Below are 18,919 nucleotides of genomic sequence, written 5' to 3'. Positions count from 1 at the left end.
AATACATAAATAAATAAGGGAATTAATACAAGGGTAAATAAATAAAGAAGCAATTTAAAACAGAAATATCAATTTATGTCACATTTTATCAATTAATTAATGGCTAAAATGTTTTTTAATATTATTTTTGCTGCATTTAATTAACGAGATTGATTTTGATTGATGAAAAAAATGATTTTTTAAAGCCTGAGGAGGTGCAGAAGTTCTTTTGGTTAAACTTTCTTTTTTAATATTCAACTATGAGCTGATCGTCTCCCAATAGCAGAGTAAGAATAATATAGATTCTCTCACATTATCCTGCATTATATAATATATAAAGATTCATTTGCAAAATTGTGTAATATTCCCACACCTTCTCCATAGAACGGATCAAATTCACTCATTTTTATATTGTGGCTATACTCTCAAAACATCCCATAATACTCCAAGAATTCCACGGCCAATAATGTGTTGACTTTATCCAGCTTCTTTAAATCTGCTCTTTTTAATCAAGACATTTAACACCGGTCTGACAGCTAGAGCTTTGAGCTAAAAGGAATACAAATTCAAGTATAAATTATTTTCTGTATATTCTGCCAAAAACAAAACAAAGTAAAACTGAAACTTCCATTAGCTGTTCAACTAAGTTATTACCCATCACAGGAGGCACAAAGTAAAACTTTCAATAAATAGTTGATTTAAAAACAAAAAACGCATTTTGAAATTTCAAAGAAACAGATGCTTTGTCAACAGAAACATCCCTCTGTGGAGCCTCAGCATCAATATATCAACATGTCTGAACTGTCTGAAGTTGTCCATTTGAACTAAGTTTCAGGCTCTTTTCTCAGTTTGGTCTGGTGTGTCGAGGTCAGAGTCTGAGTTTGAATCCTCCTCTTCTTCTTTTTCCTGAGTAGTTGTTCCGTCCTTGTCCACAGCCACCGCTCCTTTCCTCTGAGGCAGGACAGTGAAGAAGGCCTCCTTCCAGCTGCCCTTCTCCAGGTACGCCAGGATGATCTCGAACACTGAAGACGGGACGAAAACAGAGCACACTTTAAAAACCAAGTATAGGCAGTAGGAGTGAGAGAGTCAGAGCACACAGAACAGCCGTAATTAAGATCGGTTAATTGACCCTCAGTTACTGCTGTTAGTCACCTCAAAAACACATGAACTTTCTAGTAAACACAACGTGCGCTGTGCACCTCTTCCCCCCTCCCCTGAATTTTTTTTTGCATTTATTTATTATTTATGTTTGCATTTATTTTTAAATGTGTGTATTTATTTATGTATTCATGTATTTATTTATTTATTTATTTATTTCTGTATGATTTTCTCTTTGCATTTCACCCCTCATTTGCATAATGAGGCAGAAATGTATAAAGAGATTTAAAAAGAAATGTGTAAAGAAATGTATACAAAAAAAATAATACACAAATAAATAAGTTTGGGAAAATAAATAGGGAGAAAATCAGGGAAAATCGTACATAAATAAGTAAATTAATTAATTAATTTTAAAATAAATGTCAAATGAATACAAAATAAATTTAAAAAAATAAAAATGCAAAAATAAATACATACATTTAAAAATGTAGTAAGTACATAAATTAAACAGAAGAGTAAATAAATAAGGGAATTATCAATTTATGTCACATTTTATCAATTAATTAATGGCTACAAATCTTTTTAATATTATTTTTGCTGCATTTAATTACATATTTATTTATCGAGTCATTTATTTATTTATTCATTTCATTTTTTATTTTGGCAGGTTCTAACCTCCATATTATTGGACACCAATCACAACTAACTAAAACTGGTCAATGTCACCTGTGCAGTGGCTTAAGTCTACTGATACCAGTCTCACACCGTATATTGGTCTGATACTAGTCCTTACCATGGTTGACTGCCAGAACCTTCCGACTGTTCATCTTGACAAAACTGCTCAGAGGAAGCTGAGCGTGATCGATCCCAAGCTCCTTCGCCCTCTCAAAGGTGATCCCCTGCAAACAGAAATCAGACAGAAAACTTAGCAAATCAGCCAGCAGGAACTACAAGCAGCAGGAACTACAAGCAGCAGGGCAGCGCAGCGGCAAAGCCAGACAGACCTTATGGTGGTTGTGGTCGACAAGGCCTCCTATCACGTAGGCCTTTTTGTGGTCCATCTCTTCCAGCACGTTGGGAGAGTCTGACGTCAGGTACACCAGCTCCTCCTTCGCCACGACTTCACTGTAGTGCTCTGGTTTAATGCTGATGTCCTGCACACAACAGCAGCAGCATGCACATATACACACAGTTATGCAACACTGCATAATGAGACATACTGTACAATGACAATACACACAAAATCATATCAAACAAACATTTATGCAAATAAATGCAATTTGCTTCCTACTTGCAAGGATGTGGTGATCCTTGTCTAAATGCTATTGCAGAGATTTGCAGTACCTTCCAGTTTACCCATCCTTTGTCCTTTTCATCCATGCTCTGTTTCAGCTGTCCTCCCAGGCTTGTCAGATAGAACTGCAGAGGCGAGAGGAGTAGTTATACATCAGACGGGACTGTCTCTACTGTTTCATGTCAGTCAGTAGCCACTAACCTGCACTGGATGCAAGGCCCGTCTGTTCTCAGCGTAGCACCGCTGGATCTGTTTGTGAAGCTTCCCGACATCCTGAAGACACGACAAGGTTGTTGGTCAGGAGAGTCAGTACCTCAGTTCATATCTTAACATCTTTATCAGCTTTTATTACCTTGACCAGCATGAGGTTGTCAAAGCTGCAGTCCACCACCAGCCTCAGTGAGCTGGGCGTCACCTCCCTGCGTGGACGTTTCCTCACATTCTGGGTCTCTCCTCCCTCGTCCTCCTGCCTCTGCAGCCGACGCTGCTGCTTCCTGTCCTTCCGCCTCTGCCTGCAGCAGACAGATACTGAGATGACACCACGCTGCAGACACTCGTAATAGTAGTCAAATATCTACAGAAAATAATACACGTTTGGTGGAGTATGTTCTACTGGTTTGTTGGATCACTTCATTGTTGGTTTTGGTCGCTCCATGGGTCTTCCTTTAAATGAATTACTGCTGCATGACTCAAGTTTAGGACATGCCTGCACACACACTCTGTTATAAGACCAATTTTGGTCATATGATGGTGTTTGCATATAACATAAGTAAGACAGGTATTCATGCATGATGGGAAAATGAAACACTAAGCCATAAAATATGCAGCAACCAGCAGTTTTGTTTTTACCAGATCAAGAGAGGCTGGATAAATAAATCACAAATTAAATTCAAACTGACTATTATTCTGCCAACACAGTTTACCCCTCAGGAGCATCAGTGGCACATTGATGGACAAATAGCCACTACAAGCAATACAACCTTAAAGGTCCCATATTGTAAAAAGTGAGATTTTCATGTCTTTTATATTATATAGCAGGTTTAAGTGCCATATAAATACTGTTAAACTATCAAAACACTCAATATATGGAGAAATGCACACAGCCCGTATTCAGAAATTGTGCGTTTGAAACAAGCCGTTATAGGATTTCTGTCCATTTGTGATGTCACAAATATACAATATTTAGACCATTGCACGGTTTTAAACGTAAACATTCTAAATGTGTCCCAGTTTATTTCCTGTTGCATTGTATGTAAACGACATCAGCTGACAAGAAGTACACATGGGCCCAAACTGTTGCCTAGCAACGCAATTCCATTGCAATTCCGTTGAAATGAGCCAAAATGGAGCGTTTCAGACAGAGGGGTAAATACAGGTATATTCAGGCAGACAGTATGAGGAAAATAATGTGTTTTTTTAACATTACAGCATGTAAACATGTTCTAGTAGAAACACAAATACAAGTATGAACCTGAAAATGAGTATGATATGGGACCTTTAAATTGACAAATGTTTGAATGGAGTTTGGCATGTAAAAGGGACATGTTATATACCAATAGATAATGCATTGACTCTGACACTTACTTTCTCAGCCCCCTCTCTTCTTCCCATTTCTGCTGCTTCAGAAGCTTCTTCCTCTGCCTCTTGGACACAGTTTGGTTTTCTGCTCCTCCATTGCTGCTGTCATTGTCTTTGTTATCATTGTCCTGCTGGGCTGCAGCTTCTCTCTTCACACTCTCATCAGCCATCTGTAAAGAGCAGAGATGACCGAGAAAATACACTAAAAACAACTGAATAAGCTGCTCAACTGAGCCACATAGTTCCACATGTAATGTTGTGTTGGTTGGCGCGCATATGACGTCATTTACCAGCGCCAGATGCATTCATGTGCTGTGGGCATGTCTAGAAGGTAACCCGCAAACTGCGAAATCTAGCAAAAACTTGCAAAAAGACCTCTCCCAGGGGTCAGCAACCTTTACTATCAAAAGAGACATTTTAGGCAAAAAAAATAAATAAAATAAAATAAATAAATAAATAAAAATCTCTCTTTGAGCACATTTGAGCATTGTGATGAAGGTAACACAGTTTATAGTCTAAGTATATAGTATATAAGTCTAATGCAGTGAGGGCCAAAGTGCAAATGTACTACGGAGTATTAGGGCCACATAGAGGAAAAAAAAACATCAGAGATTTACAGAATAAAGTCGTAATGTTACGAGAAAAAAAGTCATAACTTAGTGAGAAAAAAAGTCGTAATATTACGAGAATAAAGTCAGAAATTTACGAGAATAAAGTCATATGAGAATAAAGTCATAAATTTACCAGAAAAAAGAAATTAACACGTAAAATTACTACTTTATATTATGACATTATTCTCATAATATTATGACTTTATTCTCGAAATCTCAGATTTATTTATTTTTCCTCAATGTGGCACTAATACTCCGTCGTACCATAGACCTACAACAATGATAAATAAAAATGAAAATGTAAACAAAAAACAGTCATTCATTTCCATTTTTATAAATCCACAGGGAGCCACTGGAGAGGAGCTAAAGAGACGCATGTGGCTCTGGAGCTGCAGGTTGCTGACCCCTGACCTATCCTAACCTTAACCATTCAAGGTCAATGTCCAACCTTAAAGGTCTTATTGATAAAATTTTTACGTTATTTCGTTATGTTATTATGTATGTTCTGTGGATGTATTATTTATTTATTCATAAAAAAAAATGTATTATGATTGTGAATTAATCATTACAAATTTGTTGACGGGTCCGACATTAATGTTTTGTTTATCTCTGTGGAAGATATCTGACATTCATTCCCCACTGAGCCAACAGTATAACAACGTTATTATCACATGGTATCTCTGTGTCGTGTGTGTGTGTGTGTGTGCATGTGTGTGTGTGTGTGTGTGTAATGGAATTTGTTGCAGACACACTGGGATTGCCTCTGTGAGTTCGAGCTCTGCAACATGATCCTGCCATCCGTCCACCTCCATCCCCTCCTAACCCAGTTTCTATAAGCGCCCCACAGCCGGCAGAGAAGCCTTTAACACTGACTGCTTATTTAGCACACATTCCACAATCATCAGTGCTAAGCCAGTTTTCAGCCTCGCAAACACGCCGGAAAATTGTCAGTGCTGAATGGAACCGTATAGCTGAAAACAACTGCTTTTAAAGAGACTCGTCAACAGGACAGATTGGACATCATGTCACATCACATCATGAGTGTCCAAATGCAACGTCTCTAGAAAGTGTTCATATACTTTACCTAAAAGCTTGTATCATAATAATTTTCAAACTAGAGCTTTGAGAATGAATATCTTCCACATTTACACACCTTCATCTGAAAGCAAAATGTCCCAAAATGTTGAACTATTTTAAACTAATTTAAATAATCATAACATCTTGATAGCTGTTCTATAAGAACCCTCTCACTGTTTCTTGTTTACATCATTTACTGTATGCATTATTCACAATTGTTATGTTATAAACACAAGTTCATGCAGATCTTACCGACACTGGATCCCAAACCTGGAAGAACTTACCTCATGCTGTGTAGGTTGCTTGTGTTCAAATGTCCCACTCCAGAGGTTCAAGGATGGAGCGACGAAGCAGCAACCACACAATTCATAGGCTACTGCCATTGTGCTTGTATGTGTTTGTTTGTGTTTTTTTGCAAAAAATACTGTTGTTATTACTTTAAAGTTTTACTTAGAGGGCACAAATCATGGAAAAACTCTCTTTTTTGGTGCTTGTGTATATACATCTGAGTATCTGGAGTGCCTACCAACCCACAAACTGAGAGACTAGGTCAGAAAACATGTGATTCAACAAGCCATTCAGATGTGTCTCGGAGCGTTTCAGACAGAGGGTGATACAGGTATATTCAGACAGACAGGATGAGAAAAATAATTATAGAGAGGTCTGCAAAAGGGTTTCATGTTTATTACATTTTCACACATTCAACATTAGCATCTGATGAAACATCTCTTGCGGTATTCCTAACACATTTTTTTAACCAATCTGTACATTTGCACACATCAACTTTACAAACCTAAACTAAGCCTTCATCTGAGCATTACTTTCACTTTGGACAAGATTTTTCATGTGTTTCATTTCTACATCTAAACCCATCTTTCCCTGCTGCGCGATCACCATTTCATTCCAAATAAAAGTCTCCTCATTCCACAAACTTCTTCACTTTTTCCTCTCCGTGACACATCAACTTCCTTTTTACCTTCACAATATGTACCGTCTGTCCAGAAAGTTCACAGTCAGAGCTTCAAAGCACCCTGTTAGAGTGTCCTTGTGCGAGGCTTTTTAATCACTCAGTGACGCATCAGAACATCAGGCCTTCCTTGAGACCTGTGAAAAAAATATTTACACTTATAGAGAACTTAATTTCTCTTTACAACACGTTTTCTCTGTTGCACATGAGGAAAATAGGCACATTACAAACCGCTGGAATATGACTTGCAAAGTGCTGCAACAACCCCAAAAACAAGGCAATGAAAGATGTGTCTGAATAAAGGAGAATTCAAAAGACCTAACCTCGTCAGTGGGACCAGTTAGTTTGAAGAGGCCAGTGAGTTCATTGACAAACTATTAAATGGAGAAAAGTGCACAAAAAGTTGATTAAATAGTAGATTATTTGTGGATCGTTCAAAAATATACAGTTTTGGAAGACTAACATCACATACTGTAGAAAATAAGAGACAATCAGATAATTTTATTCTGCATTTGGGATTTCAAAGTACTTAACTTAATAAACTTAACTGTGTCTTAGATTTCTGACTCCACGTTTAAAAAAAACTCAACAGCATCATCAGTTTTTCCACGGAGCCGCCTGCCGGTGGTCATATGGTGGAAGAAAATATTTGCATGAAATCTGTGCGCTCAGATTGGTAACCAAGTGAACGGATTGATAAACAGTGACAGATTCGACATTTTCTACATTAAAACATTTCAGCAGCTCAGAAGGCAGCAAACGTTCAAACTAAAACACCAACAAAACCATTATAATCCATCTTTTATAACATCATTGTTACTGCAGTTATTATAAAAGAATGAAAGACAGTAACAAACAGTAAAGGATGGACTGGCCAGCAGATCCTAAACAAAAAGTCAGTGTCAAAATAATTACTTAGAAACAGTGATACACATAGAAATACACGTCAAACGGTCTGCAGGTCACACAGTTAGAGCATCCTGTAGCTGCACTGCTCTTTAAACTAAAACCTTATTCTTTACATTTCAATGAGAAGGAAGGATTGTCCAGTTTTATTTTGGTGTGATCAGGGAATAATGAATAAACTCTCAATATAATAGATCAAAACTTAACCATTGTATAGGTTCAACACACACATTGTATCAATAGTATTATGTTAATGAATTCAGCGTGGTTAATTAACTAATTATGACACAAAAACACATGTTGCAAAAAGCAGACTTTTGTGCATTATAAAGCAAGAGTATTGACATAAAATCCAACACGCAAGAGATGGTAAGAAAATGTCAACTGGTATAGATATTATGTTAGATACAGTCATCATAGAAAGTATTATGCAATAATGTGTTGTAAAATTAAATAAATTACAAAAACTGATTAGTTTAAAAGCTAATGAATTACTGTGCTAGCAAAGTCTATGCAATATAGGCCTACAAATTAAGTCTTCCACATTTTTCACAAATGTGATGTTATAAAACAAGAAATACACACTTTATACACATCTTGTACAAGTTAGAAAAAGGTGAGACAGGATGCAAAATTAGCCCTTTTATAGCAGGGCCCCGATCCATCACCTCCAGCCAATAAAACAAACCCAGAGCAGTCCAGCGTCCGCTCAGAGCTCAGCCCTGTTGGGAACCAAGAAAACACAATAGACAAGTATTTAATACTCTTATCAACATGGGAGTTGACAAATATGCTTGCTTTATGCAAATTTATTTATATTTCTATTACTGAAAATCAATTAACAACACAAAAAAATTACACATATTGTCCAGAAACCCTCACAGGTACTGCATTTAGCATAAAAAATATGCTCAAATCATAACATGTCAAACTGCAGCCCAACAGGCAACAACACCTGTCAGTGTGTCAGTGTGCTGACTTGACTATGACTTGCCCCAAACTGCATGTGATTATCATAAAGTGGGCATGTCTGTAAAGGGGAGACTCGTGGGTACCCATAAAACCCATTTACATTCATATATCTTGAGGTCAGAGGTCAAGAGACCCCTTTGAAAATGGCCATGCCAGTATTTCCTCGCCAAAATTTAGCCTAACTTTGGAGCGTTATTTTATCACTTGACGTTCTCCACATACAGTTTTGCATCCAGTAAGTAGGATTTAAATTACCTTCCACTCAAAAGCCCATTCCTCCTGCCTCCAGACTATCAGACTACCCGCTGTTTTCTTTTTAAAACATAACTGGACCCTCCAGTATGTGGCTCTCTCAGATGAGAAGGGGAACTCCAAAAGTTCTGCTGCTATGTTGCATGTTGTGTTTATGTAATTGCTGATGAGAGGCCATGCGAACCCGGCTTCTCACTCTCTCTGTCTTCAAATGACTGCTCCTATAAAAAGCCGGCTGACTCTGACCTGCCACGCCGCCACTTGATGTCCAGCAGCAGCTGAAGCAGTCTGTGTGTACACATAGAAACCCCCTGCCATCGCCTGACCTTTTACTCCTGCACTCACGAAGTCCACCGTAGACATTCAAACACCTTAACCCATGAAGAATCTTATACCAGTTTAATCCTCAGTATCTCTCACAGCTTGTGAGTGCTAGCGCCCGCTGAGGTGCTCAGTTGCAAACTTTACAATCACATGGCGTCTCCTCCGTTTGAATGCATGTTGAATCCTAGTACATGACTAGTTGCATGCTTAATGTCCTTTTCCAATTGACATGATAGCAGAAAATTCATAAATAGACATAAATGAATAAGTTGCCTTTAGGGTATAGATGTTAAATCGTCACATGGAGAATGTGCCACTAATCCGTTATGTACTGAAGCCTTCTGAGGTTAGATGAGAGCCTCTATGAAAACACATAGTGTTCAGAATAAATTAATAAAACACTGTGAAATAAATAATCATATGAAGATATACAGTGCATGTATAAAATAACACATTTTACATACAGCTTGCTATTATGAAATGTTATTTCATCCTGCTTCTTTTCTTAATAACAGAGTTTACTGCAAGTATTTTTTACCCAATTTCAGCACATTTTATTTTTAATGTTTCTAATGTTCATTCTCAAGTCAGTTTTTACAACTTTGACGATAGCAGGGAAATGTGTCATTTAGAATTAAATAAATAAATAAGATCCAGTAGTTTTTATTTAAAATGTCCTTTTTCCAAAGTCTGTTTTCATTTCATGATACCACTTTTCACCACAAAGACTTTATGTGTTGATCAAGACAAACAGAGACATTATGTGATAGCAAGATCTGAATAACTGAAATGGATTGATTATTATTATTTAATCCGTATTCATTAGGGCTGTCAATCGATTAAAATATTTAATCACAATTAATCGCAAATTAATCACACATTTTTTATCTGTTCAAAATGTACCTTAAAGGGAGATTTGTCAACTATTTAATACTCTTATCAACATGGGAGTGGGCAAATATGTTTTTTTTATTTTAATATATATATAAATGTATTATTGGAAATCAATTACCAACACAAAACAGTGACAGATATTGTCCAGAAACCCTCACAGGTACTGCATTTAGCATAAAAAATATGCTCAAGTCATAACATGGCAAATTGCAGCCCAATAGGCAACAACAGCTGTCAGTGTGTCAGTGTGCTGATTTGCCCCCAAACTGCATGTGATTATCATAAAGTGGGCATGTCTGTAAAGGGGAGACTCGTGGGTACCCAGAGAACCCATTTACATTCACATGTCTAGAGGTCAGAGGTCAAGGGATCCCTTTGAAAAACAGTTTTTCCTAGCCAAAATGTATTATCTATTCTTCTAATGGACTGAAAGGTGTTTTGTACGGCGGCAAAATGCACTTTTTTAAACAACAAAAAACAAGTCAGTCAATCTATACACACGACACAATACATCATCCTGGTTCACTCAGATCTGCTCAAACCTGAAAATAAACAAGCTTAACGGTGAGAACTACTCACCTGTCCAGGTAAGCTGCCGCTCATCTGTGCTCCACCACGAAGCTCATGGTGGTCCCGTCAAACGAGGGTGGAGCGATGATCCGGGGCCCCTGCTGGGAGGTGATGCTGATGACCGGCTGCTTGACGCCGGAGAGGCCGTGCGACGGCCTGCCGACAGTGGCCTGCTGTTGAGCCGCGTGGGCCGCCTGGAGAGGAGACTTCCCAGTAGCCATGTACAAGGGACTCTCCATGTACATGCCCTCAGTCTGCTGCGACAAGGCTCTCTCTCCGCCCTCTGCCTCCGACTGCACCGACATGTGCGAGTGCACCAGCGTCCGGGCCGGGATCACGGACGGCGTCGGCATGAAGCCTGGGTAGATCATGTAGGTATGTCCATACGCTGCTGGACTGAGGGCTAAAGGTGAGATCGGCATGGGCACCGGGGTCATAGGAGCTTGCGGCATGGGCACGTCCACATACTGGCCCGTTTCCGGGTCAAAGAGGCGCTTGGTGGCCGGCTGCACGGGAGTGTCCACCAGGTAGTAGTTTCCAGTGGTGGGATCCAGGAGCATCTTCCTCTGGGTGGCCTGGAAGGGGTCTAAGGTGGGAGCAGGGGTGATCGCCGGAGAGAAGCAGTACACCTGAGGCTGATTGGTGGACATGCCATATGGCAAAGAGTGGTAGATGGTGGCAGGAGGGATCTCTGGTGAGTGTGTGTCCATCACAATGCTGGAGCGTTGAGGGGATTGGTAGTGGTCTTCAAAGCCCCTGGCGCTGGATCCCAAGTGTCCTGTAGGAGTTGTTGGTTGTGTCTGGGTGCTATATGTGTACACTGATGTTTTATCAGCAGATGAGGCTGCAGGTTTGTTGCTGCTGGCGTGAGACTTGACCGGAATGGTTAGGTAGTTCTCGTTGTCAGCTGAGGCGCTAAAGAGCTCCTGTATTGACCTCTCCGCCTCCTTTGATTCAGCTCTTTCATTCCCACTTAGCCTCGTCTGGCTCTTTCTTGAGGACACAGGCAATTTTGGGGACTTTGGGACGAAGCTTTTGGCGCTGAAAGGTGTTGGTGTGATGGCGTTTGGCGGGGGCATCTTTGCCGCTGTGGAGGCCTTAAGGCTAGAGCTGAGGCTGAACATGTTTTTGTTCCCTGCGGTGCCAGAGGCTTGCATTGACCTCGCAACCAGCCTGTCCTCACGGCTAGTTGAGGGAGTCTGAAAGACCATAGGGAGGTCTTTGTCCTCTCGCATCAGCAGGCCATCAGTGCCAGGGGACGCCCTTGCTGGTGGCGTCTTGTCATTGTTGGGATAGGAGTCTCTTCTGATTATCCTGTCCATGTTGAACCCTCTGGCTCCTTCCTCCTCAAGTCCTCCATGGTCTTCTCTGGCTATCAGTGAAAGCAGACTGCCGTCTCCCAGGAGATGTGTCTCATTCCTCCGTTTCCATTCATTTTTTTCAAATTTATAGAGCTGCTCCATGGTTTTCACCGCAGCCTGGAGTTTCTCCAAAGCCCCCTGGTTCGCCATCTTCGACTCAGGTTTCTTATCCGTGATATCTGATGTCTTTTCCTGCTTCTTTGAACCTGTTTTGCTTTCAATACTCAATCCAGCAACTCCATCTGAGGGGGCTCTCCCTGCTGCCCTTTGCAGAGGAGCATTTCTGGCGCCCTCTGGAGACGACCTGTCCATATCCAAAGTCTCCTGTTTAGATGACTCAGTGAGATCAGAATATTTTCCATTATTATTTGTATTCACAGACTGACATTTGATCACAATAGGGGACACAGAATTTGGATTTCGATAGGACATTTGCTTCTTGTGCTCTGAGTCAGCACATTTATTATTCTCGTTGTTATCCAAAGAAACAAAGTGATAGGAACTTTTAACCAATTTACGCACGTCTCTCACTTGGTGTATGGGGGTCTGCAGCTTTCCTTTATTATCTCGAATGTCTCTCACCATGAAATGTGGCACTTTATCTGTCGACTCACCCTTCTGCAGAGCTGCAGCCAACGCCTGGCATTTCGAGTCATCTGTTCTGATGAGGCTGCTGGCTGCGTTACAGCCTATATTAGGAGCGCGCAGTTTGGAGACGCCAAAAGGCTCCTTTTTATTGTATCTGACGCACCTTAAGTTAATTTTGATTTCAGGAGATTTAGATGTTGCCACAGTCCTGGAGTCTTCAATGCATACCGTCCCATCTCCGTCTCCATATGGAGAATAACTCCTGTCCTGCAGCTGCTCCTGTCCAACTTCTCCTTCACTGGACAGCAGTTGGATACTTGGCACAAACAAATGGGACATTTTAGTCGGTTTGCCTGCTGAGTACTGATCCCCTTCGTCTTCTTTCTCGTTGGCTGACTTCTCCGTATCGTTTTTATGATCCTTCTTTTGTAACTCTAGCTCCTCGTCCTTCCAGCACCTGAACGCGCTATTTTGGCTGCGAAGCAACGTGCAAGTTTTGGATGCTTCCAATGCACTTTTTTTAGTATCGATCATCCAAGCTTCATTTGCTGGTGGTTCCAAATTAGTTTCTGGTGCATGATGTCTTCGAGAGTCGCTCCTGGTATCACATGAGCCACTGTCCACCATGTCTCCTAACTCATCCAACATTATGGCATAGTCAGAGCTGCTCTCGGAAAACTTGGAGCTCTGTCTGTGCAGCTCCTGGTGCATTACGCACGGGGAAGTCTTCGGATGCGTCTCTCTGATCTCCCCTCTCTCCATCTTGCGCTCCTGCTCGAATTGCATCTTCTTAGAGATCACATTCTTGATCAGACTCGAGGCGAATATGGCTTTCTTGTGCGTGTCTTCCATGGTTTTGCAGGGCGACTCATTGCTGGCCCCTCTCCCTTTCCTCTGGCTGCTTGTGCTTGGCAACCTGTTGGTAACCTCATCTGTGGAACGTGATCCTGCAGCAAACTTTTCTGCAAACTTAGTGTGTCTTTCTCCTCCATGCATTCCTGATTTCACATTGCAACGAAAATTCAGAGTCTCTGTGAGTCTGATCACTCCACCCTGACTGAATTCCCCATGCATCAGCTCCTCGATTTGCTTTGATGACGAGTTGCCATTCAGAGTGAAGATCTTGGGCGGTGGTTTGATGCTCGCCAGTGCAATGCCCTTATAACCTCTATTGTCTAGATTTTTGGCAAATGAGTTTTGATGGGAAACAACACTTTGGTCCAGTCCCTTTGACATATTGCCATATTTCAGGTCGACAAACGTGGACCACCTGTTCCTTATCCCGGTCCCTTTGCCGTGCTCTGATGCAGATGACTCACTGGAGGTGCTGAAATTGATGGCATTAAAATAAGGATACGCCAGGCTCTTGAAGGTTTTGGCTGTCAGGTTGCGCACCTCCTTGTCAGCGTCGTCCAGATCACTGGACGCACCACTGGAATAGTCGGTGACCTCTTTTCCCCTCAATTTGCGATTTGCAATTCCCTCACACAACGTCTCTGCCTTCCCATTCCCATCAACTCCCCTACTAAACACATAGCGACTCGTGTCCCCGGAGCGCCTGGCATGATAAAGGATATTTCCCTGCTCTTGGATGCTGCCAGGGTCATTTATAGCTCGAGAAGTGGCTCTGATTGACAGGTGGATCTGTCCTGCACTGTTGCCATTGCACTGCTGCTCCTGCTGCTGCTGCTGGGGCTTTGACACACTCTCATCTGAGCTGGTGAACTTGGCCAGGTCACATGGATCACTTTCAAGCAGAGTGCTGACTGCTGCTGCGTCCAATGCTGCGTCCAATGGTGCGTAATCGACAAAAGAGTACACCTGGTTGTTGTCATCCTCAATGGTGGAGGTGGAGGAGCCCACCCTGAGGTCGCAATCCTCCTCCTCGTGTTGGTCAGAAAGCTCCGAGAGCAGGATCTCGTGCGTGGTAATGTAATGGCACTCATCCTCGGTTACGCATGGGACGCAGTCGTCGGAAAGCACCAAAGTAACATCATCATCATCATCCTCCTCTTCGTCATAATCATCTGACTCACTTCTTCTCCCGCATGGATAATCATCACCACAGTCCTCATCGATTGGTGTGTCTTCTGTCTCTTTTTTGGACACCTCTGGCTGCGTTATGGTGTCGCTTTTGTCTCCTGGATTGAGGCAATCCTCTGACTTTGGGAGATCTGATGGATTAGAGGGATTCTCCTTGACATCTTCTGCACATGTCCCAACTCCTGCATCCTCTTTCCTCTTAGTTGCAATATTGTTTTTCATTGCAAAGTCATGTTTTGGTTCCGTTGCGCGCAGACCTCCGGCGCAGCTGCTGCTGTTAATAAGGACAGACATATGGTTTCTCTCACCAGAGTCACAGTCTTTCTCCAGGTTTTCCCCTCCTGTGTTCACGTCCACTAACTCCAAATCAACGTCTTGTTTCTCGGGTGTGTCCACACAGCTTTGCTCTGACTTCATAGCTGAAACCGGTTTGGTTTAACTTCACATTTGGTCGTCTGATAGAAGTTGCAGAGACGGAGCTCCTCAGTCTTTTACGCACAGATGGTGCTGCATGAGCGCAAAGCTCCAGTTAGACAGACACTCTGGTGACAGGGAAGCACTCCAGACATTCCTCTTCACCACGATATGAAGTCCAAAGCCGAGTATCTAAAAAGGAGCAGAGACACTAACTACTGTCTCTAGGCACACATGGTTCTAAAGCTGGGGTTCGCGGACCAATAGGTGTCGTTGAGAGGACTCCACTGCAAAATGAGCTCATTAATCATTAATAGTCATTCTAAATGGTTGCCCCCAACAAAATATCTTATTACTATGTAATAAGTCACAACTAATGAGGTGCATGAATCTACCATATCTTATTATAACATTAATTAATTACATTTTTATTTTATTTCTGACTATAATTTTAAAATCAAAGTTGATCGCTTGTAATCAGTGGTGGAAAAGTAACTAAGTAGATTTCAAGATTAAAGATTCTTTATTGCCACTACCATAGTACACACTCTGCATGCACGGAAGCGAAATATTGTTCTCCCCAACAATGTATAAAACAGACGAGACACACCATTAAAGGAGTCACTAAAGAGCTAAAGCTAGAAGAGACAGCTATATAAAAAATACATCACAGATAATAAATACAATGAACAGATAATAAATAAGATGGTTGAGAACCTGCGCAATTATGCAATATGAAAGCCAGTCCCAGAGAAATAGGCTGGTTACATAGTCTGGCATTTACTTATACTTTCCTTGAGCAAACTAGTTCTATTTTATGTTACTTTATACTTCACCTTCACTACATTTCTGAGTGAAATATACAGTTATCTGACAGCTTTAGTTAGGGAATCAGATTTTTTATACAAAATATGTGATCAGATTCTTAAAAAAACAATCTTTTCAATCAATTTTAGTCTGTAACCGAGTCTTTAAAGTAGTATTTTCTTTAAAAAAGTGAAAAGAATCAAGCATTTTCTTACCTGTTTTCATTTCAAAACAGCTGGTTTCAAGTAGTTCCTAAAATAAGGTTGAATATTTGTGCATCAAGATACATTTCAAGATACAGGAACACATTGTAGTTTCAAAATTGATTTAAAGGGGAAATATCATAAAAAAAACTCACTTTTTCAGTGCTTGGGCACATCCATCTGGGTATCTGGAGTGTCTACCAACCCTAGATAAGAAAACATGTGATTCAACAAGTCATTCAGATTTGGCTCCCCTTCCTATGTCACATGCAGGCTCATTAGAATATACCGCCCAAAGAGACAGGCGTTTCAGACAGAGGGTGAATACAGGTATACTCAGACAGACATTACATTACAAACATGTATGAACTTGAAAATGAACATGATATGTCCCCTTAAAGTCAAGTCAAGAGACAAGAAGCCCGATCCCCTGACTGCCCCATTTCTCTCGGACCAACAGATAACCGACTGGCTGTTTTTAAAAATACACATCAAGATCAAATATAGGCACCGGGGTAAAATGTTAAAAGTGCAGCTATGTTAGACAGGAGGGAATGCATGCAGGGTTGTGTGACACCTCAAATGAAGGCTGTCTGGCAGATAAACACCCAAGTGACAACAGCTCAGCAACAACACACCCCCATGAGGAGTGAACCACTGTGCACGTTTGACTGCTGAAGCTCTCGGGGGGGTTAGTCCGTGTCAGTGGGGGCCAGTCTGGGGGCCAGGGACCACCAGAGGCCTTTCAAAGATGCCAGGGGGGTCCAAAGCATAAGTAGGTCACATTTAACTTAGCCATCATCTTCCTCCTGGAAGGAACAATCACAATCAGGATCTTTTCAGATTTGGTTCCAATTGTTTTTAGAGAGCTTCATTACAAATATCTGTGACGTCTCGGCCACTGAAAGTGTGGTAAAGAAAAGGTAAGGTAGCAAGGGAAAGTGGCATTATGTGTGATGAGTCAATAAGAATCCAGGCAACTGATTTATGGCATTACAAATAGAAAGTATCATTTCCCATTTTGGAGAAGGGGCTTGAAAGTTTGCCCTTTGGAGTCCATGACCGGAAAACTGGGTGGGAGAGACCCTCTGTCCCCTGTACTAAGGCATGTTGAGATCAGTTGAGGAAATACGTTACGGTTATGGTTCCGCGACAACACCACCCCGCAACCGTGGGTCGGCATTATCTGTGGTAACTACAATATGAGCGCTGTGCAGTGCGGTGGCGATTAGCTAGCCAGTGGAACACACACACAGCTTCCATTCACATGATGGGTAAGGAATAAAGTACTCTATTGGTATCGGTATCACTTTAAGGTCACTGGTATTGGTACTGGCATCATAATTTTTTTAACGATACCCAGCCCTACCCTCAACAAATGGAGCAAAAAGGTCACAGGGGCCATAATTATGAATATTGAATATTAGATGAGTGGTAAGAGGAGAATAAGCTTTTACACCAGATCTTGGTTAGGAATAAACAAAATAGGAAGGTGTACTATTTAAGTGTTTTTCCCACTAATGACTCCTAGAGCAGGTCCACTGGATACAGGTTGTTAGAAAAACATCTGGAGCATCTAAGAGCTCAATAGCCAAGAACAGCTGCAGCAACAAGGATAATCAGAACAGTGAGACTGAACCAAAACATTGAGCTAAAAGAGGCTAAAAAGCGCAGTAGAACCTACATAGTTCACATTATGATCCATTGTTAATATAAAATATTGATAAGTGCAGCTTTTTCACCAATTTATGCCACCAGACCTTGAAAAATTATTAAAAATCGAATCTATTATCTATCTATCTAAGAACAATATATGATAATAAACATGATTTAGCATCAGTGTCAGTAGGATGAGGCTTAGATATATATAAGTGTAATCCCCACTCTAGTTTCCAGTCCTGTAGAACTCAGCCAGCGTCAGGAGGTCAAGTCTAATTGAAATGAATAACTGGGAAGGCTGATGGTTGGCTGGCAGGGACCCTGAACTCACCACCAGGCTATGAGGGGTTCTTGTGATGTCTGCTGTTGGTAGGCAACAAAATCTCCCCGTCACCCCTTGCCAGCAGTGTAAATACAGTAGATACTGTGTGGGAAACCAGAGATGACCCGGAGCTTAACTGGGTGAAACTCTGCTCTACTTGTGTCAAAGACTGTGATACAAGTATCCGAGCAATATCCTATAACAGTATGAACTGATAGCAATGCTGACAAGAACCATGCAGAGATTATGTCTGGTTCTATAACTGCAGGTGTTCTGTGCTCCAGCTTGTCGTCAGTTCTCGAAGCTGTGGCTGCTAATTATGATCATTTTGACAACTAAGATGAATCCACAATTGCAAACCAGTGGGACCCACTATTGACTGTCTGTCTATTGGTTCGTGGTAATATGATTAATCGTAATGTTGTCAGGGAATACTGAAATATACATCGCTAAAGCAGTGTCATTTTGGCGAGGATAAACCGGCATGGCCATTATCAAAGGGGTCCCTTGACCGCTTACCTCAAGATATGTGAATGAAAATTGGTTCTATGTGGTTACATTTAGGCTACAACAACACTTAAACCTGCAGTAGGAGGAATGTTTTTGGCATCATTGGGCAAAAATTCCATAATAACCTTTCAGCATATTGTAATTCAAGTGTTCTGAGAGAAAACTAGACTTCTGCACCTCTGTTTTCAGATTTTAGAAAATCTAGCACGTGACGGGAGACTTTGGCCAATCACAGGTCATTTCAGAGAGAGAGAGCGTTCCTATTGGCTGTTTATTCAACGGAGGCAGCTGTCAATCACTCGCAAACTCCGATCAAACAGTCAAACTATGCAGCGCTGATCAAATATGTTTGCGAGTGATTGACAGCTGCTCAGAGACGGCAGACTCCAGATCAGCTCTGATTGGTTGTTTTCCTCCGGTCTGTGAAATCTTGCAGATGCCATTAGGAGCACCGGAGGACACCGGAGGAAAATTATTTTTTTTTTCAGAT

The 18,919-nt window shown here is 41.2% G+C and overlaps 2 protein-coding genes across 3 annotated transcripts; both read right to left on the bottom strand.

Annotated features, from left to right (window-relative positions):
- Positions 1–374: 374 nt before the first annotated feature.
- trmt10a (tRNA methyltransferase 10A) lies at positions 375–4,225 on the bottom strand. The gene is made up of 7 exons (XM_037758873.1): positions 3,956–4,225; positions 2,724–2,883; positions 2,573–2,644; positions 2,422–2,496; positions 2,082–2,231; positions 1,871–1,976; positions 375–1,001 (listed from the first exon to the last, which is right to left on the bottom strand). The coding sequence occupies exons 1-7, from the start codon at positions 4,117–4,119 to the stop codon at positions 811–813; spliced, it is 918 nt and encodes a 305-aa protein (XP_037614801.1). The 5' UTR covers positions 4,120–4,225; the 3' UTR covers positions 375–810.
- Positions 4,226–7,451: 3,226 nt separating this feature from the next.
- Positions 7,452–15,970, bottom strand: c22h4orf54 (chromosome 22 C4orf54 homolog). 2 transcript variants are annotated; one of them, XM_037759357.1, is made up of 3 exons: positions 15,951–15,970; positions 10,532–15,120; positions 7,452–8,232 (listed from the first exon to the last, which is right to left on the bottom strand). In XM_037759357.1, the coding sequence occupies exon 2, from the start codon at positions 14,929–14,931 to the stop codon at positions 10,552–10,554; it is 4,380 nt and encodes a 1,459-aa protein (XP_037615285.1). In that variant the 5' UTR covers positions 14,932–15,120; positions 15,951–15,970; the 3' UTR covers positions 7,452–8,232; positions 10,532–10,551. The 2 variants fall into 2 exon arrangements, with proteins under 2 accessions (XP_037615285.1, XP_037615286.1); XM_037759358.1 differs by lacking the exon at positions 15,951–15,970 and having other exon boundaries at positions 10,532–15,127.
- Positions 15,971–18,919: the final 2,949 nt, after the last annotated feature.

This window comes from Sebastes umbrosus, chromosome 22, assembly GCF_015220745.1.
Source record: "Sebastes umbrosus isolate fSebUmb1 chromosome 22, fSebUmb1.pri, whole genome shotgun sequence".
In the NCBI taxonomy this organism is placed as follows: Eukaryota; Metazoa; Chordata; class Actinopteri; order Perciformes; family Sebastidae; genus Sebastes; species Sebastes umbrosus.
This window is presented reverse-complemented; position numbering and strand designations above follow the sequence as displayed.